We start from the raw sequence: 23,829 nt of genomic DNA, 5'->3' as shown, positions 1-23,829 counted from the left end.
GTTATGCAACTTGATAATATACTTAGTTCAAGTGTTATTCGCCATATCACTATAATTCACAAGGCTATCTCTGTAAAGGGGTTTTGAACGACCTGCTTAGGTCGTTGCCCCCGCGACACGATCCCCGGACAAGCGGCAGATGACAACGACGACGACGACGGGGTTTTGAAATTATGAATCTGAAGAGATGGGATACTTGTAAAAAGCAAACATTGTGTTGTGAAACGTTTGACTCAGTTTACAGCTTAAGTTTGATCCCATCTTGTGTCAGTCATCAGTGCATTCTAACATTAAAACGATGTCAACACAGGTGTGCACCACTTTCTTCCACGCAGAGCTAAAATCATACTATGGTTTATCGGGCTCCTTCAAAGCTCTGGAGTTCTTCAGAGACCCCCGTCACTGGTGGGTGGTGTTGCAGCTTTAAAATGGTCCACAATGCCTTGCGGTGTCCCAGTTCAGATGCAATGCATTTACTAGCAGGAGTAATGAAATGGGTAGAGGTTGATTTTCCGCAGCTTACTAGTCAGACCGCAAGGACTAGCGCACAGACAGCGCCGCTACAAACTTTCAGACAACGGGCTCAGCGTTAGACCTGATTTTCCGTGGGCGCAGTTGCTCTTTGGTGTTACCGTTACTTTGTCGCAGTTCGTGGATGTGATTTATTGGATTGTGCTGAGAAATGACGTTGGAGCTCATTCTTTGCCACCACAGCAAATATTTTACCTGAACTTCAGTTTGGATTATAGCCTCGTGTCCTGGATCGCGGTTGCTTTATCGGTAGTTAAAGCGGTAAGACCTTCTTGTTTTTTCTCTCTTCAATGTTGACGTAGTAATGCTATGATGGTATCCAGATCCAGAATAAATGGAGCACCGTGATAACGGAACCGTTATCATAAAACTGCATAGGAGTTCCTCCTGCATAACCTATTTCTTTGCTCGCTATGGATTGCTTCACACTTACAAAACAACATAATTACAGAACAAGTAGGCCGAACACCTTTCTTTTCAAATATTCTCTTTTGAACGAGTGAGATAGTCGTATACACACTTAAATCAACACCGGTCAGCAAAATATCATTGAAGAAAAAAATGTCCTCGCCTTTTAAATATTTTAATGGTTTGATCAAAATGTGTTATCTTTGATATGGACATTGTCTGTTTAATGACTTGTGTCATTATATAAATGTGGTTCCACATCTTGAGTTGGACTCCTTTCTAGCACAAGTTTGAACTGAAAAACAACAGAAGATCAGCCTTTGGGATTGTGGAACACTCACTCACTGATGTGTACTAAAGTTAACGTTGGTCTGCCTGAGCTGCCGCTTAGTGTGACGGAGACGACCTGTAGATCTTCCTTGTTTTGAAATAAGTGTTAAGATTCCTACCTCCTAATGTCCTCAGTCTCTCACCATCAGGTCTGAAGGACCACGCTAAGCAGCTGTGGGAGTCTACATTTTTTTCTAGTAAAAGATCAGTATGTGGCCAAGTACATTACATCACTACATCAAGTCATGGAAATGTAGTAATGAATATCCAGGAATGTCTTATGCAACACTTAGACAAAGAATTATAAACCTTGAAATCATTTGGTTTACTGTTCTTTCTTTTGTATAGTGTGGATTTAGTAACCTCAATGCTGTTTTCACTTGTACACAAAGTGTGGCTCTTTTATATGGGTGTGAAAGTCTGCCAGGATATTCCACCCAATTCCAACCTAGGTACCAATAGGTACCATCTAGCATCCTGTCAGAACCCTGGGAGCGGAGTTCTGGAGTATCATTCACCAAGCCTTTAGGAGTGCTGTTCAAGGATCAGCCCCCTAGCCTCTCAACGTGTCACATATTTGGCCACAGCTGGTCCTAGACCAGCTCTGTTCTTATTTGAGGTGGTTGATATCTCTGGGCCCCACTGTGCTTGTTGGCCTGGTGCGTCTGCAGGCCCTGCTCTGCTGCACGCCACTCAGCCTCAGGGCTTCAAAGCCTCCGCCCTGAATAGCCTGGACATGGCTGGGGGAAGAAAGGCGGCATTATTGCTGGCAAAACGTGCCGTCCAGATGTTGGGGCTCCTGCCAGCGCTATCCACTTTAGTGGGAGGGGGCGGGGCTTTGGAGTCAAACATAACAACCAGGCCAGCAGAACCCAGAAAGACAGAGGCTCTTTCTAGGAGAGCCGACTGGAGCTGAGGGTGGTGTCTGATGTTTGGGAAGGGTGGGGGGTGGTGGTGACTAGGAGGGTGGTGGTGACTAGTAGGGTGCTGCAGGGTGCGTGACTGGATTTAGGTTTAAATCCATGAGGTCTCAAACTCAGATTTTAGGATTGGGGCTGTAGATTAAATTCTCGTCAAGTTCTTGGCAGGATGGTTTTGAACGGATGCTTCATCCTACTTAGGTTTGTTTGTGTGGGTGCGGGTGTGTGAATGTGTGGGGGCTTATGCTGGCTGTACTGTGTCTTAACACAGTTGCTTTATCATCGGAGCAAGTCACTGTGTTTAATCACTTGAAATATCAAAAAGAGTAGTAGATGAGCTGAACGTGCTTTACACGTTTGTGTGAAGGGAATAAACCCGGACGAGAGCTAAGTTACTCTGTATACAGTGTGAGGTTTGTATGGCATTTGATAGACACTCACCCAGTCTACCTGAGGAAAAGTATCTTTCCTAAGTGACTCATTTCCTTCACCCCCAAACCCCTCCTGACAAAGACAGAGCTTTGGAGTGTTGGACAGTAACCAAAAACCTTACTTTTGTTTTAGGTTTCTAATGAATTGTATTGAAGGCAGCAGGTCTTGTCGTTCTGCAGAAGCAAATTTAAACAAGCCGCTTGTCTGATGGGATAGAAGGCTAGCTGCAATAGTTGGGGGGGGGGGGGGGGGCAGTGATGACACACCAGACAAACACGACACGACTGACATTCCTCCGTTCAGGAATGTATTTGATCCGGTGCCCTGCTAGGATTGCTCAGACAACCATTTTAGTTACCTTGCTTATAAGATTTGGCAACAGCCTAGTTAGTTTCAACAAGCTCTTCGCCCCTCACTGTAAACGTGCGCCAGTGTTGGAGTGAAGGTCTGTTCAGGTCTTTTTGGAGCAGTTCGCTGAATAAGCAGAGAGCTTTTGCATTCCTGTAAAAAGGAGCTTGGAGATCAGAGGGGTGTGGGGGAGCGTGACGTCCTTATCTGTGAGTTACGGCCCATTGCACGCTCAGAGGCCAAGAATGCCCAGTGTCGATGCTATCAGCTTCCACGGTGCAGGATCAAGGCCCATTCCTTGGAGATCGCCTGAGCTCTGCTCCAGAGCTCACAAACTTGGCAGAGGGCATTGCAGAGAGGCCTGCCTGCCTGCCTGCCTGCCTGTTTGTACATCTGTCTTTCTGCCTGCCTCTCTGCCTACCTGAGTGCCAGTCCATCTATCTTGCCTGCTTAGAAATATTTTCTGTCTGGGCTTCCACTATCCAGAGACCCCCTCCCCCTTCCGCACACACACACACACACACACACTCTCCAGGGTGCCGCACACCTGGTTGTTAGGGTTGAGCAGCCCCACCAGGTCCCTCACAGGCTCCACGATGGCTATGCCAGTGCTCAGCCAGTTCCTCCAGGGGAGCCTCCACCAGCCCCTCCCCCCCTCCGCACCCCCGCCATCATCACCCCTGTGTCTGTGTCTGGAGGCACACAGGGACCCAGTTCTCCGGGCGTCTGTTCCCAATTACACTGCAGTGAATAAACCGCCAGTAATTACATGTAACCCTGACAGGAAGAGGAATTGAATTAAAGTTAATTTGGAAATAGACAGAGCAGTTGAAGCCAGGAACCCCATGGTCAAGCAGTCTGTAAAGAGAACTCCCCCTCTCTTCCTTTAGAGTCGATGTCGGCCCTTGTTTGGGGGTAGAAGGATACTTGCATATTATGTGAGTGACTTTGTTGTGTTTTGACCTGTCTGCTTTGCCAAAAAGGTTGAATGTTTTTTACCACGGTGAACAATAGGCCCTGTAGCCTGTCCGGACACAGAGAAACAGTCATGTCCATTCATGGAGGAAGCAGTTGTGGAACAGTACTGTTTTCTTGCTTTGTCTTTGTCCTCATCATAGTTTGTTTGTTCCCCCTGGAGTCCCCACTTTTAACGTCTTAGCCACTGACTAATGAATTCCTTTTTTTGCCTGTTGGTTTATGGTCATAATTTGTATTTGTCAATGCTAGTCCACTTCATTGGCCACAAGGTAGCAACAGAACGTCCCATGCAATACAGCACCAACAGAGTTTTATCTTAATGTCAGCTCACCCACCCACCAACGCCATGTTAGGTATTTAGCATAGCACCGTAGATATGGATTCCCTTTTAGAGGTTATATGATAGTATGACACCTGAGCTTGCCTCATCTTCTGGTGTGTGTGGTTTTGTGCATGTTTGCCTACTCAGCATGTGTGTGTGTGTTGTCCTTGTGGAGGTTTGCCACGCGTGTGGATGTCGTCCGTGTGTGTGGTGGGTGACTCTGAGGCGCCTACAGTGGCTTGTTTACAGTCAGTGGAGGGTATGAGGTCCAGACCTGCTGGACCTCTGTCTGACAGTGTCTGTCTGTGTTTGTCTGTCTGTGTTTGTCTGTCTGTGTTTGTCTGTCTGACAGTGTCTGTCTGACAGTGTCTGTCTGTCTGTCTGTCTGTGTTTGTCTGTCTGACAGTGTCTGTCTGTGTCTGTCTGTCTGTCTGTGTTTGTCTGTCTGACAGTGTCTGTCTGTCTGTGTTTGTCTGTCTGTCTGTCTGTCTGTCTGTCTGTCTGTCTGTCTGTCTGTCTGTCTGTCTGTCTGTCTGTCTGTCTGTCTGTGTTTGTCTGTCTGACAGTGTCTGTCTGACAGTGTCTGTCTGTCTGTCTGTCTGTCTGTCTGTCTGTCTGTCTGTCTGTCTGTGTCTGTCTGACAGTGTCTGTCTGTCTGTCTGTCTGTCTGTCTGTCTGTCTGTCTGTCTGTGTCTGTCCATCTTTCCTGGAGTGGAATGTGAGATCTTTCCGTTTTGCGGAATGTTATTTGGCAGGAGGTGGAAAGTTCTAGATCCTCAAACAGACACCATCCAAGGCTTTGTGTGTGTCTGAGCATATTTGTTGCCTGTGTGTGTACATATGTGTGCATGTTTGTTGTGTGTGTGTGTGCCTGTGTATGTTTGCATCACCCTAGGCTACGGGCATCACCCCAGGACTGGCACCGGCAGGGTGCATGCAGGGAGCTGGCAGGCCTGGAAGAGATGGCACCCTGCCCACAGCTACTGTGCTACCCTCCACCCAAACACAGTGTTACCCTGCACCCTCCACCCAAACACAGTGTTACCCTGCACCCTCCACCCAAACACAGTGTTACCCTGCACCCTCCACCCAAACACAGTGTTACTCCACCCTCCACCCAAACACAGTGTTACCCTGCACCCTCCACCCAAACACAGTGTTACCCTGCCTGCACCCTGCTGATATACATGATCATAGTACCACGATTAAGAGCTGGTGCTGAGTCTGTCACTATAGATGTATGACTAGGATGCTGTGGTTCTCATTTACTGTAACATTATCACCCCCCCCCCTCATTTACTGTAACATTATCACCCCCCCTCATTTACTGTAACATTATCACCCCCCCTCATTTACTGTAACATTGTCACCAGCCCCCACCCTAGGATAGTGTGGTCCTCATCCTCATTTACTGTAACATTATCACCCCCCCTCATTTACTGTAACATTGTCACCAGCCCCCACCCTAGGATGGTGTGGTCCTCATCCTCATTTACTGTAACATTGTCACCCCCCCTCATTTACTGTAACATTATCACCCCCCCTCATTTACTGTAACATTATCACCCCCCCTCATTTACTGTAACATTGTCACCAGCCCCCACCCTAGGATAGTGTGGTCCTCATCCTCATTTACTGTAACATTATCACCCCCCCCTCATTTACTGTAACATTGTCACCAGCCCCCACCCTAGGATGGTGTGGTCCTCATCCTCATTTACTGTAACATTGTCACCCCCCCTCATTTACTGTAACATTATCACCCCCCCTCATTTACTGTAACATTATCACCCCCCCTCATTTACTGTAACATTGTCACCAGCCCCCACCCTAGGATGGTGTGGTCCTCATCCTCATTTACTGTAACATTATCACCCCCCCCTCATTTACTGTAACATTGTCACCAGCCCCCACCCTAGGATGGTGTGGTCCTCATCCTCATTTACTGTAACATTGTCACCCCCCCTCATTTACTGTAACATTATCACCCCCCCTCATTTACTGTAACATTATCACCCCCCCTCATTTACTGTAACATTGTCACCAGCCCCCACCCTAGGATGGTGTGGTCCTCATCCTCATTTACTGTAACATTGTCACCCCCCCTTCATTTACTGTAACATTATCACCCCCCCTCATTTACTGTAACATTGTCACCAGCCCCCACCCTAGGATGGTGTGGTCCTCATCCTCATTTACTGTAACATTGTCACCCCCCCCTCATTTACTGTAACATTATCACCCCCCCTCATTTACTGTAACATTATCACCCCCCCTCATTTACTGTAACATTGTCACCAGCCCCCACCCTAGGATAGTGTGGTCCTCATCCTCATTTACTGTAACATTATCACCCCCCCCTCATTTACTGTAACATTGTCACCAGCCCCCACCCTAGGATGGTGTGGTCCTCATCCTCATTTACTGTAACATTGTCACCCCCCCTCATTTACTGTAACATTATCACCCCCCCTCATTTACTGTAACATTATCACCCCCCCTCATTTACTGTAACATTGTCACCAGCCCCCACCCTAGGATGGTGTGGTCCTCATCCTCATTTACTGTAACATTGTCACCCCCCCTTCATTTACTGTAACATTATCACCCCCCCTCATTTACTGTAACATTGTCACCAGCCCCCACCCTAGGATGGTGTGGTCCTCATCCTCATTTACTGTAACATTGTCACCCCCCCCTCATTTACTGTAACATTATCACCCCCCCTCATTTACTGTAACATTATCACCCCCCCTCATTTACTGTAACATTGTCACCAGCCCCCACCCTAGGATAGTGTGGTCCTCATCCTCATTTACTGTAACATTATCACCCCCCCCTCATTTACTGTAACATTGTCACCAGCCCCCACCCTAGGATGGTGTGGTCCTCATCCTCATTTACTGTAACATTGTCACCCCCCCTCATTTACTGTAACATTATCACCCCCCCTCATTTACTGTAACATTATCACCCCCCCTCATTTACTGTAACATTGTCACCAGCCCCCACCCTAGGATAGTGTGGTCCTCATCCTCATTTACTGTAACATTATCACCCCCCCCTCATTTACTGTAACATTGTCACCAGCCCCCACCCTAGGATGGTGTGGTCCTCATCCTCATTTACTGTAACATTGTCACCCCCCCTCATTTACTGTAACATTATCACCCCCCCTCATTTACTGTAACATTATCACCCCCCCTCATTTACTGTAACATTGTCACCAGCCCCCACCCTAGGATGGTGTGGTCCTCATCCTCATTTACTGTAACATTATCACCCCCCCCTCATTTACTGTAACATTATCACCCCCCCTCATTTACTGTAACATTGTCACCAGCCCCCACCCTAGGATGGTGTGGTCCTCATCCTCATTGGGGTGTGCTTGCCTTCGGCGAGCACAAACCATTGTTATCTCACATATATATTATTTATTATTTATTGTTTCTTTTCGCCCCCCTAAGGATGCCTCAATATTTGGACTACATAGACAACGGCGATGTCAAAAGGTTCGTCTCGGTAGCGATTGCGTTGGTTGTATTGGGATTTATGTTCCATTGCACGGTTTAAGTAGAAATTACGTTTTTGTGGCAAAAAGTGAAGCTAACGGTGGCTAACTTGCTAGCCACAGTCACTGACGCCACTAACGTCACCAACGTCACGAAAACTCGCGTGACTATCTCTAGCAGAACATTAGTTTCCCATCTGTTAACTTGGGGGATACTAATCTGCAAGGCAGCTGCAGAAACGCCACAAGCAAAGAGGCCAGGGTGATATTTAATCATTTTACTTTGTGGTGTGAAACATAATTGTGAAATGTAATGTACAATATTAGCTGATATTATTAAGTAAGTAGGCCCACATCTACTTTCGGAAACGGTAGTCTACTATTTCACTGAAGCATTAGCATCATGACATTAGCCTCTGTTGCTTGGGCAACACATACTACAGTGGTCATGATGCATCTGTTTTCAATCGTTAAAATAAACATTCCTCACAAATACGTTTTTGTTGTAGGATTTATTTTGACATTAATAAACGATTTGTTGGTGAAATGACCATTACCTGTGGTTTCAAATCAGTGTGGCGGCTCACTGCAACGCTGTAGCCTACCCGAGACACTAATGAGTAGCTAACAAAAACATCTCTTTAGAGATGTTTAGAAAGTCAAACGGCGACGGAACATGTTTGGCTTTCCCCTTAGGCTACTCAAAAGTTTTTCAATAGGTGAAAGTATCTGACTACTAACCTGAACTTCATTGCCACAGCCTAAACTTTGTCAATGTCAAAACTTTGTCTGTTCATGAAAATAATTAATGTCAGCCTGCTTCAGCCTTGCTTAGCTGTAGGATATACATTTTACTGGGTGTTGCTGCGCTGCTTGATTTATTGAAATTATTATGAAATGTTATGTTTTACTAGCCATTTGCCTTCTTAAGCAAATCACAGTATTTCCCACCCCTCATGGTGTAACTGAGACGACCGTAAATAGCCTAATTCATCTTTCAAGTAATAAGCCCCCGTTGAAGTGTTGAGCAGGAAATTAGCTGGTCTGTAGAGATCTTGGGTTGGTGGTTTTACTGATGCAGAATTCGCTCAAATAAAATCGATAGACGTAACGAGTGGCACATAACGTGAAGTAGGCCTAACATTGCATTTTATTTTGTTTGAGTTTTAATAACTTGTCCAGTGCATCGGGGCAAGTAGCACTAGCCTAAATTGATCTTCCAGACTTGCCGTTAAAAAAAAATGTACTCTTCCCGGACAAGCCTTAGCTACATGGCTAGACTGTTGATCCAGATCAGAATCCATCATATCTTGGACACTCAAAATCAGCAAATCTTGCAGCCAAATCAAGTAGCCTATATTTATAGGCCTTTATATGGCTACAAACTTCTGCTCGGTTTCTAGCTGGCTACTTGTTACCAAGTTACAACTTTGTTGCAGGGGCATTCTTTGTCTACATTGCGAGCTAACAGTGTCCGGTAATCATGTCGCTATAAATAATGATGTTAAACCGAGACCACTAAGCCCTCAAAGAAAATGTAAGGTCAAAGAAACAAAAGAAAGGTTTGAGGTTACTCTGAAAATTATTAATAAAATAGGCTTCTAATATTAAACTGCTAAATCCTTCTCTAACTAGGCTCCTCTATGATGCATAATGAAACTTAACGTTTTTTAAGTAATCAATAAGCCTACGCTTGCCCTCATTACTCAAATGATGCCGTTCAGGGCGTTCAAATTACATAATAGGGCGATGATAGGAGGATAATAGGACATAATAGGGCAACCAACAAGTTGTTTATATCTGATTACAATTTAATAAGTTATCTAGCGCTGCATCTTCATGAGCTACATTTGGCCTCCTTCTCTTCCAACCAACCAGTATCACCTCTCCTCCATCTGAGTGATGCATGTCATTTTTACAAACTTATTATCAAGGGAACACAATGGTCAGAACTGTAGTCATACACTTAAATGCTTTTTGAAATATGTAAACACCAGGAGTGTATGGAAAGCTGGGGCAGCCACAAGCACACCCTCACAATTTCCCCAGAAATTGTATGCTCTCTAGTTTACTGTAACATTCTCCTCCCCGCTCCTGACCTTCCTCCTGCCCTGTGGGTCATGATGTGTTTGTCTCTTCACACTGCTGTGGACATCCCAGCTGTGCTAGCCAAAAGGGTGACAGAGTTACGGGTCACTGTGGAATCTGCTGTGTGTGTGTGTGTGTGTGTGTGACGCGTCTCGCTCAGCGCTCGCTGCCATGTAAGGGCAATCTGTACCAAGGACAAAAACACTTTCTAACCAGCTTTAAATAGAGAGGGCATGAGGCACACCGGAGACAAAGGTGACACACACACACAGAAACACACAATGACACACGCATGAACATGCGCACACACACACACACACACACGCTGAGGGGGGGAGGTCTATTCCTTCACCTTATTCTAGAAAGAGAGGTCATCCTTTTCAGCGTTCTGTCGGAGGCGTCCTGATGGGATTTGGCAGGAGCGTGTCTTTCCTCCTGGCCCGCGCTGCTTCTGCCTGTGCAGAGGCGTTAGGGTTACACCTCGCAGCGTAGAGACTGCCAGGGGGTGGGGGGGGGGTGGGGGGGGGGGGGTGGGGGGGGGGGTGGGGGTGGGGGGGTGGGGGGGGGGTGGGGGGGGGGGTGGGGGGTAGAACCGGACGTTACCTCAGCACTGCAGTGTGGAGGTCAGGGCCCTAGGGGCGTTCCAACTCCGGACAGAGGCCATTCATGCTCTCTTTCAGGTACTCTCTCTCTCTCTCTCTCTCTGTCGCTCTCTCTCTCTCTCTCTCTCTCTCTCTCTCTCTCTCTCTGTCGATCTCTCTCTCTCTATTGACTTGGTTGCCTGCTGTTTCCCAGGGTGCTGTGCAGTGGTACTCTGTGGTTGCGTTGTGATTCTGCAGCTCCACACTGCTGGGTGGGCCATTCCCCATTGTCCTTCGGGGGCGTAGGGGGAGGTGGCGGGGGGGGGGAATCTGGGCCAGGGCCATGCAGCTCCCGCATGTTGTCCACAAGGCAGCCGTGGTCACAAAAGCAGTCTTGTTCGCTTTTCCAGATCTAACAGGACCTGGGAAACCCTGGTCCAAAAGATTATTAGAAAAAAAAGTGCTCTCACAATGCTGGTCCAGTGCCTGTCCTAGATTTGCTAGAAAGATGTCTTTGTCGATAGCACATCTGTTAACGCTGTCAGCTATAGCCATCTAAAGGCCTTTTAAAGGTCATTTTTGGGAGCCATTTTGTGTGCAGAATTGTAAATAGTCAAGCTGAATGTAGAGGACACCATGTCAGTTTCTGAGGCAAACATAAAGCGAGATAACATAAAAGAGAGAGACTCCTAGACCGTCAGTCCATCTGGTTCACGGTTCCTCGGATGGGCTGAGGGCTTGTGCGAAGAAACATTTGAGCAGTAAAATGTCTCAATTAGCATTGAGTCTGTGTGGAAAGCAGCTACATCTGTGACTGGGGCGTGCTAACCCGTCCTGGGAGAGGAGGGGTCGTTTACATGCAGGATGGTTTTACTTGTTCCCTCTGCTTTTTACGACTCCTTTCCTGCTCCCCCACTTCTCTCTCTCTCTCTCTCTCTCTCTCTCTCTCTCTCTCTCTCTCTCTCTCTCTCTCTCTCTCTCTCTCTCTCTCTCTCTCTCTCTCTCTCTCACTTGCTTTCCCTGTCCTTTGCTTTTCTTTTTTTGTTGCTCTTTTCCTGCTTTTTGCTCCATCCTCCTCACACACCACCTTCCTCCTCTCTCCTCGCTGCTTCCTGTTGAGCCTCCCGAACAAAAACAGGAAGTTGGCCAAGGCCCGTCTCACTGTCAGACCCTTCCTGCCCCCCCACCCATCGATATGGCAACCGAACCACAGGGACCGGGCCAGCTGGTCGTGCTATGCCTGACTGCATGGGCCTGGGTCCCAACTGTGTGGGATGTCCTCTTGTTTCTTGACAGCCTCGAAAATAGAAGGAGGGCTATCGCGTCTGGTACGTGCAGTCTGGTAGGTGTAGTCTGAGACGAGAGTCCAGACCTGTTGATGAACGGTGGCGTCTCGTATCCTCTATGTGAGCGCCGATTTACATTTAGTCATTTAGCAGACGCTCTTATCCAGAGCGACTTACAGTAAGTACAGGGACATTCCCTCTAGGCAAGTAGGGTAAAGTGCCTTGCCCAAGGACACAACGTCATTTGGCACGGCCGGGAATCGAACCAACAACCTTCAGATTACTAGGCAAAGTCCCTAACCGCTCAGCCACATGACTCCCTTCTGTGTTTATGGTCTGCCCTCGGCGAGTGCTTGTCACGCAGCTTGTACCTGATCCCGGGAGGTTCCTGGGAAGTTCTGCGTCTGCGTTCTCCGCCCCTGGTGACCACTTCTGTCTTCGTTCTTTTCCCTCAGTGAGGAGCGAACACCAGAGAGGGCCCAGCCGCTCCCTGTTCCCTGCAACATAACCTGAAGCTGGTGCCAAGGATGAGGCCATCCCACCACAGCCGAACCAGACTGACCTGACCTGACCCGACCTCACCTGCCCCCCCAACCCCCACCGCACCCTGATCTACCAAATCGTGCCCCTGCCCAGCATGGAGCTGAAGGTCTGGGTGGACGGAGTCCAGAGGGTCGTCTGTGGAGTCACCGAGGCAACCACCTGCCAGGAAGTTGTCATCGCTTTGGCCCAGGCCATAGGTAAGTGGTCCAACCCCGATAACCGCAACCCTAGCAGACCTTAACGCACACACTTGGCTCTGGATGTGTTCCAATGCCATATTGGATGTGGGACTTTTGTTAGTCACTAAGCCATACTGTGAGTGGGCGAGTGGTTCTAACGGCACCGCTCTGTAGCTGCATGTCCCCCTACACGACCACAGCGATGGACCCGCTTCGCATTCCAGAAAGAGGGTGACCCTCCTCTGACCTCAGGAGCCCAATGCCACTCCACGGTTGTCTGATGTGGCTTGTTGAAGGAGTCAAGTTGAAGAAGCAGCGGGGTTTCGGACAGCGAGCGACAAGTCTGTCGCTGAATGCAGGCCTAATGGAATACAGCGGAACCCCCCCTGTCCTCCGTCCCCCCTCTTCCTCATCAGCCCCCTGCTGGGGTGGTTGTGTTAGTCTGAGGCTGGTTACAGTGCCTTGTAAGGGACCAGAACCCTCTATCATCCCTCTCTTCTACATGCATGTATCCCCTCAACAACAGCCCCCCCCCTCTCTTCTGTGTCAGCAAGCAGAGGAGCAGTGAAGCAGACTGTATTGACATCACTTCCCACAGATTCGTGGTGGGGGGGGTGGTGGTCGGGGAAAGTCTGACTCATCCTCCTATCCCTTGCCAGGCAGGGAAAATCAGCCATCCCTGCCCAGCCACCCCCTGCCTCCACCCTCCCCATACAGGGACCCATACTGTATGCAATAGTGCAGAGGCGTTGGATGACATCAGACCCGCATAGGGTTTTTCAGGACTGTACTGAAGAGTTCTGCTTCTGTTGTGTGTTCCTGGGTATCCATTTATAACAGAATGCTCTTATAATCTAATAATACACTATAACTACCACATACGTGTAACATTCGTTCCATATATATATTAGTGCTGTCAAACGATTACAATATTTAATCGCGATTAATCGCATTAATGTCAGCGTTAACTCGCAATTAATCGCACATTTTCATCTATTCTAAATGTCCCTTGATTTTCTTTTGTCCCATTATTTTTTCAAATTTTAATGCTCTTATCAACATGGAAAAGTGGATCGGCTTGCTTAGTGCAAATGTTTTTTTTTTTTTTTGAAAACAACAATGCAATCGCCTGGCTTTGACAAGGGGGCGGAGAATTCGCATCAGCTGTGTGCTTGGCCATCAAGTGGTATTTCAGACTGGACGTGCTGCGATGATAGCTCAGTTCACAACGACAAAACACACAGATAACTTTGGTCTTGTCAATGGAACCATTTGGCAACTTTTTTAAAGTAAACTTTCCATGGTATCCATTTCGGCGTCTCGTGCTTTCCATCCACTCAAATAACAACAAGTGTGTGCGGGTGCCTGTTGTTTTGTTTCCGGTCTAGCTAGATCCGGTTTGGTGTTGTAGTTTTTCTAACATTGCTAGTTGTTGCAAAAGCATGTGAAAAAAACTACAAAGTTTGCTAGGCCAAAAAGAGCATTAATCTAGCAATTAAAATAATTGACACCATTAATAACTCGTTTAACTGACAGCACTATTATATAGTTATATATATATATATATATATATATATATATATTTCTTTTTTTTTACCAATCTTTATTCATATGTTTTTCTTTGGACTGACATGTCCTAGAATGTATGGCGGTTCTACTGCGGTTGTTAGTTTTTACACATTTTATCACTGGGATTATGAAATTGTCAGTAATATGATAAAACTATATTAAAAAGAGATCAAACCTTGATTATAGTATGCCGTCGATCCTTCCAGGTCGCACCGGGAGGTACACTCTGGTGGAGAAATGGCGAGACAGTGAGCGTCACCTGGCCCCTCACGAGAGCCCCGTGGCCTCCCTGAACACCTGGGGCCAGTACGCCGGGGACGTCCAGCTCATCCTGCACCGCACCGGCCCCTCCCTGACCGAGCGCCCGCCCTCCGAGGGCCCGCCCCTGAGGGCGCCGGAGCGCGGCCTGCACCGGCAGAGCCTCCCGCCCCTCGCCAAGCTGCGCCACCCCAACGAGCGCTCCCTGCGCCGCCGGGAGCCCCGGCGCAAGTCGCTGACGTTCACGGGCGGGCCGAGGGGCCTCCGGGACATCCTGGGCGGGGGCGGCGGTGGCGGCCGCGGGGGGGCGGAGGCGGAGGGCAAGCGGCGGCTGCTCCTGGGGAACGGAGGGGGGGGGGGCCCCCCCACCGCGCGGCGGGGGGGGCACCTCCCCCGTCCCAGTGGGCCTGCAGGGCCGAAGACCTGGTCAGGCTGGTCAGCCTGCAGAGGGACACCCTGGGGGTGCTGGAGAAGAGACTGGACGCCTATGAGGCGGAGCTCCAGGCGTGGGGCGGGGGGAGAGGCGGTGGAGGGGGAGGAGGAGGAGGGGACGCGGGAGGAGGCGGAGGAGGAGGAGGGGGTCTGTCGGAGGAGATCGCAAGGCTGGAGAGGAGGCTGAGGAAGAACGAGGTGGAGATGGAGGAGGAGGAGTTCTGGGCGAGCGAGCTTCAGATCGAGCTGGAGAGCGAGCGTCAGCTGGAAGACAGGCTGGAGGAGCTGCGGGGGCGTCTACAGGGGTGCGAGCTGGAGCTGGAGGAGAGGATGACCCTGATCCTGGTGAGTTCACCTCTGCCCTGTTGTCCTGTATGGATGATTCCCGCACCTCGACGTACACAGATCAGGACCAAACATAGCTAGATGTTTAGCCAGGTGTGGCAGCCCAGCTGTGTAGTGTAGCAGGTGTAGCTCTGTAACCAGGCTGGGGTTCCAGGATGTGGAGGCGGGGCTGGAGGAGGAGCGCCTGCAGCGGGAGCACCAGGAGACCCAGCGGGTGAGCGAGGCCGAGGCCCGGGGCCAGCTGGCCAGGGCCAGGACGGAGGTCAAGGCCCAGGAGCGGCAGGCGGTCCAGCTGGAGAGCAGCTGCCGGGCCGTGGAGCGCTCTCTGGGGCAGAGTGGGAAGAGACTCCAGGTCTGGTGCACACACACACACACACACATACAGAGACATACACACACACATACAGAGACACAGAGACACATGCACACACAAACCCATGGACAGACACAGATACACACACGTGCATGGGCCGACGCACGCATGAACATGCGCTGGACTGTACAGTATTTGACCCCAAATTGGGGCACACGGGTCTACCCTGGACCCTGACCAACTCTGACCAACCCTGTCTGTCTGTATTGTTCCGTATACCACGCGCCCTGCCAATCGATCTGTCTGTTTGTCCTTGTGTGTGTGTGTGTGTGTGTGTGTGTGGCCTCCCTGGGGCATCCAGGACCTGCAGTATGAGCTGGAGCAGCTGACCAAGGAGCTGAGGCAGGTGAACCTGCAGCAGTTCATCCAGCAGACAGGGACCAAGGTCACGGTCCTGCCCGCTGAACCCAGCGAGGACGAGGGCAGCCTCCCAGGCCAGGCCAGCCTCCCGGGCCAGGCCAGCCTCCCGGGCCAGGCCAGCCTCCCGGGCCAGGCCAGCCTCCCGGGCCAGGCCAGCAGTCCGGGCATAGGTATACACTCTGACCCTTCTACCACACTAGAGACCCTAGAGAGGTGCTGTACACTGGTGGTTAACAACTGGGAGGGAGGGAGGGAGGGAGGGAGGGAGGGAGGGAGGGAGGGAGGGAGGGAGGGAGGGAGGGAGGGAGGGAGGGAGGGAGGGAGGGAGGGAGGGAGGGAGGGAGGGAGGGAGGGAGGGAGGGAGGGAGGGAGGGAGGGAGGGAGGGAGGGAGGGAACTGATTTGTTCTGCCCCCTCCCGTGACTTATGGTCACCATGCTAACAGCTGCCTGGATACGGACGAGCCAGCGTCGCTCAGTCACCTCAGTTCTCGTCCCCCCCCTCCCTTTCATCCTTCCCCTCCTCCGCCCGCCCTCCCTCCCTCCCCCCTCCCTTGAATGCTCAGCAGTTTGTGTGATGGACTCTGGAGCACAGAACATGGAGCCTTGCTCAGTAGAGACCGACAGAGCTGACAGACAGCTGAGCCAACAGTGCAGCCCGTGACAACCCGATACAGGCTGTCAGACCAAAGCAAACGATTCGCCGGGTGATGTCCCCCTAACTTCATAAAGATGAGATATAAACTAACAGGCCTACTAACAGGCCTTACCATCCCCACCTGTGCAGGAGGGCAGCTCCAACCTCAATCATTTCCAGTTCTCTTTTCCAAAAGTAATTTCAGTTAGTCTCTTTGACCGCTGGCTTTGTTATGACATCACATCACCGCATGCAAATTATCTCTTTATATTGGGCCTCATGCTGATTGTGTTCCATGATGTTAAGTAATAGGTTTCATTTCCATGTCCTTCCAATAACCTAGCAGTGCATTGTGTTGAATCAGCTTGGGCCTTACTGTTTAGTATTCGGATTAACTGGCCAGGCTCAAACACTGCTTGTTCTGAGACTGGCACCTAGTGGTTGGTTGTTGGCACTGCACAAAGGGCAGCAAAGCACACGTCTGTTGAGTTTTAAGACAGAACATATCTACAACTCATAACAACTCATTCTCTCTGTTTCTCTCTCTCTCACTTTCTCTCTCTCTCTCTTTGTTTCTCTCACACACACTCTCTGTTTCTCTCTCTCTCTCAGAGTTAGTGCCTCTCTCTGGCTCCCTGAAGCGTCCAGTCTCGTCTCACCTGATGCCTGGTCACCTGCGTGGGCTACACAGCCCCCTGACCTCCGGCCTCAACCCAGAGGGCATCTACGTCTGAGGGACGGGGGCAAGGCTCCATGCCCCTGGGGTCTGGACCCTGCACTACCCCACGGAACCCCACAAACAGGATGTCTATCCAGTGACAGGATACCTCAGTAGCACTTACCTGTCTCCTATCTCCTTCCCCTGTCTCCTAGGCCCTGTCTCCTCTCTTGACCTCTTCCCGTCAGTATAGTGTACAGTTATAGCCTCTGCTGAATCCTCTGTATGCAAAGCCTCTGACAGAGAACTACACACAGACAGGCTCCAGGAAGGAGGAAGGGAGGAAGTGGAATCATGACCTGACTCAGAGGGGGTGGGGTTGACCTGGAGCGATGATGCCATGACTAGCTCTCTCTGGCCAAAAGAAGGCGTCGAGAGACGGAACGTTCCGACATCCCCCCTCATGAAGGGGCCTATCACTACACCGGACATGAATGCTCTTTTAAATTCTATGCTAGTTGATTCGTCAAGACGTCTTTTTGCACGGAAATGTTTGCTGTTTGAATCTGTGAAGTATGTGTTTTGATGAGTCGGGTTTTACTTTCTAAATCTGTGAAGTATGTGTTTGATGAGTCAGGTTTAGGGGGGGGGGGGGGGGGGGGAGATGTATGAACTGTGCCGAACAACAGTCTTGTATGGCAAAGCTGTGTGTGACAGATCACAGTCAGCTACATACACACATAGGCGTGCTATAACTATGCAGTATGCACAGACATACACTCACCCAGCTGTTTCATTACTACAGTAGGCGTAGGCGTTGGATGAAATGTCTGTTCCGAAAGTGCATATATTACAATTAGAAATGGTCATCTTGTAAATATACTGACATGTTTCATCACTTAACATTACTTTTATTTACAGTTCATCTGGCAAAGTATTAGGTTGGCTATTTTTTTATCACCCCCTGCAGTGTCATATGTAGAATGATCCAGTAGGATTGGGTCTTGTCCCTTTGGTTTAATTTGTGTGTGTGTGTGTGTGTGCGTGTGCGCGTGTGTATATATAAATATAAATATTACTTTGTTACTTTTGCCAAATGTTTACTCTTCTTCATCTGTTTAGATATGGAGCCAAAGAGGGGAGGGTCAAGTGTTGCATGTTCTGCCCGCATAGTGTTTGCTGGCCTGTGGGCCACTAGGGGGCAGCAGATCTGCCCCACATCTGATCTCTAGAAGGGGACATGGCAGGAAAACTCCACATTCTTTTTCTTTTCTCTTTTCTTTTTTTTTTTCTAAGTGATGAGGGACCTGTTGTGCTGTTGTGTGTACAAATGCAACTCGGTTGAAACAGCACCTACCTTGACATCTGAAGTGAAATGAAGTCGACAGATGAGTTCTCCTTCAGCCGTTGAAAGGATGCGATGAAGTGCCTTATATTCATGCGGACGGGAGAGGACAGTCTCGGTTCCTGTTGAGCTTGACCAGCTCGCTCCCCTTCCGTCATCGAGCCGTCCTGCTGTGGCGTGCCGGGTCCCACCGCGTCAGACACACTCCTGACTACACGGCCACCGTAGACGAGGGCTCGTGGGCCGCGTTTTCACCTGTGTGCGTGTTTTTAAAGAGGTGACATATCGCTGCGGTCCGTGTTTACAAATACTGCATATGTCTGGAGCACTCCTACAAATGTTGGACATCTACTGGACGAACATGCTTTTGTTTCTTTGCCTTAATTTACAGCAGATTGTATGGAGGTGTATGGCTATAAAATGGCTGATAATATGACATGGATTGCATGATCAAATAAATCAATTTCCGAACGTGTATTGAACATGGCTTTTTTTATTGGTCTCTAACACATGGTACAGGAAAGGATTGTATTGCAGCAAGCTTTCACCACTAGATGCTGCTATTAGACCAGCAATCACAGCCTGTACTCTGTCCACACTATAGTTATGGACTTTCAGACCAAGCACTGGCATGGCTTTATGGGAGAACACAATTCAAATCTTAAACCCCCATGTATTCAGTCATTGATGTATCACTATCACACATAACTACGAGCTTGGGCTGTTGTTAACCCTCTAAGGTTGAAGAGTACATTTTAGTGATGATAAGAAGTACTGCTCAGACCAATGATTTAGCAACTGTAAACTGGTTCTAAATTCCATAAATAACCTTTTCTTGGTATTTAGGGTTCTAAATAGAAGAAGGTTCCTAGTGGAGGTAGAGGCTACTCCTCAAGTTCCTACACACCACATTAGTAAGGCAGGAAGAACCCCAACACTTCCTGAACCAGAGAGACCAGTCCTCTGCTGGACTGAAGGGGTCTCTGGTGGTTGGCTGGACTGAAGGGGTCTCTGGTGATTGGCTGGACTGAAGGGGTCTCTGGTGATTGGCTGGACTGAAGAGGTCTCTGGTGATTGGCTGGACTGAAGGGCTCTCTGGTGATTGGCACCATGACTTGTCCTTACATAATGTGTTGACAAAGTATGTGAGCAGAGACAGACCAGTTTGACAAGAAGGGTCTTGAGGAGGTGGGTCTGATCTTGGCTGACGCAGCAGTAAGGTTAAGGAAGGGCCTACTGAACCCCCCCTCCTCCTCCTCCTCCCCCTGACCCCACTTCCTGTAAAGAGTGTAAAAACACTTCATCATTCTACTTAGTCATGTGAGAGGAGGATGATCCGGCCGTAAGCCTTGGCTTACTGTACATTCCACCACTGTGACTCCTGGTCAGCTGATCAAAGGACTGACAACAAAAGGAACAGTAGCTTACAGACCCGATGCCCCCCCCCTCTCTCTCTGTCTCTCTCTCTTGGTAAAGCGTAACTAACTCAGACAACATAATAAACTACAGAGGGTCGGAGGGAGTCCAGTGCACAGACAAGTATGTCAAATGAAAACCCAGTTGAAAGAACATGGATAACTTTGGAACAAGGATCTTTTTACTTTTTTTTACATATTTATTTTACAACTCATCATCAGCAATAATTTAGACCAGCAGATGTGTAAAGCATAATGAAATTTGCAACAATTGCTCAGTTAAATTTCTTTTAAAAAATCCATAGACTTCTTCTTCTACAACTTGTACATACAGTATATTTCATGGAATATTCACAGAGCTATTTACACAGACACGTGTACACGACAACTGAAAACATGGCCGATTTGAGGCAAGAACAGCTGAACAAAAGCTAAAAAAGACTAGGTGCACGGTTGAAAACTAAGAATGATCTTCCTAAGAACTCACAGGGGATGCTGAAGGACAAAACAAACACTTGCCGGAAACGTATTCGTTAGAAAACATTTTAACCAATGGATGGCGTGTACAGCTTTACAAGACAAGGATCACAACTACTGTTCACAGTACTAGTGTCCTCAAGGTGTCCTCGTTAGTGGTTCTGTGTTCAGGCATGGGTATGTGTCAAAGTGTGTTTCTGACACTTCAAATGTTGGCTCGTGACTGAACCAGCCTGAATCCTGTAAGATACATTGTTCAATCAGGGAGATCAAACAAACCAAAACAAGGAAAGGAAACAGTGATGGACTCAAAAACAAGAGCACTTACCTCTTAACGAGCAAATAACTAGAACCTTTGTCATTTTACAAACACAGCTCTGTAGTTCAAAAAAAATACAGGTAAGTTACATTCAATATCAAAGATCTATAAGGTGCTATGATTTCTATATTATAGTACCAGAGGGGCAGCTTAGTCAGAGCAAAGGTGTTTACCTATTAAAGACTTGCCTGCCCGACATCCAACACTTCTAAAACGATACCAAATGTTTCCTTTTAAAAGTTTAAAACATATCAGCGTTGGGGAAGAATTAAAACAACATAAATACAAAAAACCAACCAGAAGGTTACTACATAAACGAAAAGTTTGTATGATGGATATGACAACTCTGCATGTCTGGGCAATGAGGTATGTAAGTTACTTATTCAAGAACTTATTACATAGGCCCATTTAGTGCAGGCATAAGTGGAACCAGATCAAAGGATAGCCAACATAAGAGGCAGATCACTGGCTGTACAGACAGAGTCAGCAGTATAAAGGATCACCTTGGCCTGTAGGTCAGTTGTAACATCAGACAGTGACTATCAACTGATTGAGACAATAGGGGTGTCAAACTAGAAGCAATTTGTCTCATTCAATCTTTTGGCACATTTAGATTGCCATTCAAATTATTATTATTGAGGAAACACCTATTTCAAGCATAATATGCCCTACATACAATACATGTGTGTTTGTTAGTGTCAATCATTGTCGATTTTCATTCAGATTGTTTTATCTAGCATTAAGTGCAAAAGGCACACGTCACAACCTTCCCTGTAGCCAAGGTACATGAGAAGTACAACTGTGAAACTTTGTTTTCCTATAAACTACTTGCAATAAAAAATAAAATATGAAAGAATACGAAAATACAGAAAATCCTATGCAGAATGCACCTGAAATTAAAATACGCAGATAAATTAGCCCGTTTTTACAAGCAAGAAAATGGTTGCAAAATCCATCCGATTATGTACCATCGTTGTCGTTGTCTTGGGAGTCATCCCCCTCGCCGTCACCATCCTGACTCTCCTCTCTCTGCTCGGGTGAGCCCGACTCGGCCTCGTTCGAAGCGTCACTGTCGTGGGAAGGAGAGTCGTTTGCGTGGGAGGATGACCCAAACCTGGAGCCCTTCTCCGTGGATAACCCGGGGAAAGACGCAGCGGCGGCGGCCGCCGCGTGTGCAGGGAGCCCAGGGTATAGCCATGGGAATGGGGACGTGAGCGCAGCTGCGGCTGGATATACATATTTCTCTAGGTTGCCTTTATCAAATAAAGGCATATAGGACGCTGCCGCTGACGGGTTGATGAAATAGAAAGGCATGCAAAAGGGCGTCTGTTGTCCAATACCACCCGCTATTCCCATTAAAGAGTTAATAAAGGCCAGGTCGGGTCTGGTGGAGGCGTCTGCCCCCGCCACGACTGCGCCTCCCCAGTTCATCTTTGGCTTCTTGGCGGCGCGGTCATCTCCAAACTCCTGTTTTATCTTTACCGCCTTGGATGCTTGCGCTTTGCTGCGCTCACATCCTTGGTCAAGTTTGTTTTCGTTCTTGTCAGGCTCACCCCCATAACCGCTGTCCGTATCAGTGTCAGTCTCGTTAAGTTCGCCGGTCTGGATTCTCTGTATGACCGGTACGCAGTTGGCTTGACCGTCAGCCTTCTGGATATCGCGCTCTTGCACTTCCCCTGCCGCCAGCTGCGAGAGGAGCGGTGCAGCAGGCTGAAACTGCGAGGAGACCTTGTGTAAATGATTGATGAGATGAGCACATCTCTGCTCTCGCGTCGTCCAGTTTTCTACCTTGTTTAGGTACTGCATCACCTCTTTGGCACACGCCTGGAACCCCGAGTGGAAAGCGTCCAAATCAGTGTGAATGGACGATTTCATCGACCGATCACCTGGAATACACAGATGAAGGGTCGTTGAGTTTTACATTACAAATGCCAATATCGCTTTATAAACTTCCTAAGCATATAAAGGCGCCATTGCATATCCTTTTCAAACAAGTGTTACATACACAGTGAGTTCAGAAAAGTTATCCAAAGTAACTTAACACAGAGTGAATCCGTAGCTTACCGTTTTGCAGAGCAATAATCTTCTGGTGTTGTTGTTCGGTGACGGCCGTCAAAGCATTTAAATGCTTCAAAGTCAACTCCAGGACAACCGCTTTCTCCAAATGTCCCAGCGTCTGAGGGAGGAAGAGGGCATTTGCATTAGAAGTGCAAAATTGAAATAGAGCCTACAAAACGATTAAAATCAGTGTTAAAAAAGGATATGGTCAGGTTCTTACCGTCAGTTTCAGATGTTCGGGTAACAAGTCCTTCAGCTGTCCAATACATTCATTGATTCTGTCTCTCCTCTTCTTCTCAATCAAGCGGTGAGGCAACTTGTAAGCGTCCTGCTGTTGGAGACAAACCAAAGTTCGGTAAGACTTCTGTAACGAGAGACAGCATTAGGTCCACCAAGTGAATTGTGTTACAAAATGTGACACGTTATCAATCCCATGTCATTTACATCCAGTTTCACAGATCAAGAAAAGTTCCGCGCGCCTACCTTGCCGTCCTCGCGCTTCAGTCCACGTTTGGATTTACACATGTAGAGAGAGGGGTATTCCATCCTACAGCGAATACAAACATGGTTAAATATTAATATGAGTATTAATATAATTAAGAGGCATAAGACCACTACAAAGTTTATGAACAGAGACAAAATGTACAGTCATGTTCAGCTTACCCAAGGAAATCTGTGTGATCCATAAATTGTCTATCCTGCAGGTGCGGTATTCTTTCATCCATTACTTTTCTCCTTTTCGAATTGTATTTGGCCCGAGAATGTGAACTATTCCAAGATCAGCAAACAGGTTCAAGGAGATGTGGTGAGTGTTCTCCCGACTCCGGTAGTGACGGCTAGAGAGTGTTGTCCAGTAGTGCTGCACTTCGGAATGATCTGGTTTCCTGAACAGCCACTTTGCGAGCTGTCTGTACAAAAGCAAGAGCGCACGCGCGTCCCCGCTGTGGAACAGTTCCAACTCACGTGTGAACTGCACCAGCACGCAGTCCGGTAATTACAAAGACCTCGGCGCTTTGCTGAGGCGACCGGTCTAGATTCATGAAAAAAGAAAAGAAAAAAGAAATATTGATTAGATAAAAGCCTGTCGATGTTCACTATTCATTATGTGAAACAAGACAACGACGAGGA

At 48.2% G+C, this 23,829-nt stretch overlaps 2 protein-coding genes across 3 annotated transcripts; one reads left to right on the top strand and one right to left on the bottom strand.

Annotated features, from left to right (window-relative positions):
* Positions 1-468: 468 nt before the first annotated feature.
* On the top strand, positions 469-18,907 carry rassf8a (Ras association domain family member 8a). Its single transcript, XM_084672834.1, is given in 7 exon segments — positions 469-792; positions 12,191-12,475; positions 14,233-14,648; positions 14,651-15,061; positions 15,216-15,413; positions 15,736-15,964; positions 17,042-18,907. Coding segments are annotated over 6 exon segments (1,479 nt in total). The 5' UTR covers positions 469-792; positions 12,191-12,372; the 3' UTR covers positions 17,164-18,907.
* A 1,119-nt stretch (positions 18,908-20,026) lies between these two features.
* bhlhe41 (basic helix-loop-helix family, member e41) lies at positions 20,027-23,684 on the bottom strand. Of its 2 annotated transcripts, XM_084672880.1 has the most exons (6): positions 23,365-23,684; positions 23,185-23,248; positions 22,922-23,065; positions 22,708-22,819; positions 22,432-22,529; positions 20,027-22,359 (listed from the first exon to the last, which is right to left on the bottom strand). In XM_084672880.1, exons 1-6 carry the CDS (start codon positions 23,424-23,426, stop codon positions 21,604-21,606), a joined length of 1,236 nt encoding a protein of 411 aa, XP_084529006.1. In that variant the 5' UTR covers positions 23,427-23,684; the 3' UTR covers positions 20,027-21,603. The 2 variants fall into 2 exon arrangements, with proteins under 2 accessions (XP_084529006.1, XP_084529005.1); XM_084672879.1 differs by having other exon boundaries at positions 20,027-22,529; positions 22,922-23,032.
* Between the last annotated feature and the right edge of the window lie 145 nt (positions 23,685-23,829).

The sequence above is a fragment of the Hypomesus nipponensis genome, chromosome 14, assembly GCF_054491055.1.
Source record: "Hypomesus nipponensis isolate SF chromosome 14, ASM5449105v1, whole genome shotgun sequence".
Taxonomy (NCBI): Eukaryota; Metazoa; Chordata; class Actinopteri; order Osmeriformes; family Osmeridae; genus Hypomesus; species Hypomesus nipponensis.
This window is presented reverse-complemented; position numbering and strand designations above follow the sequence as displayed.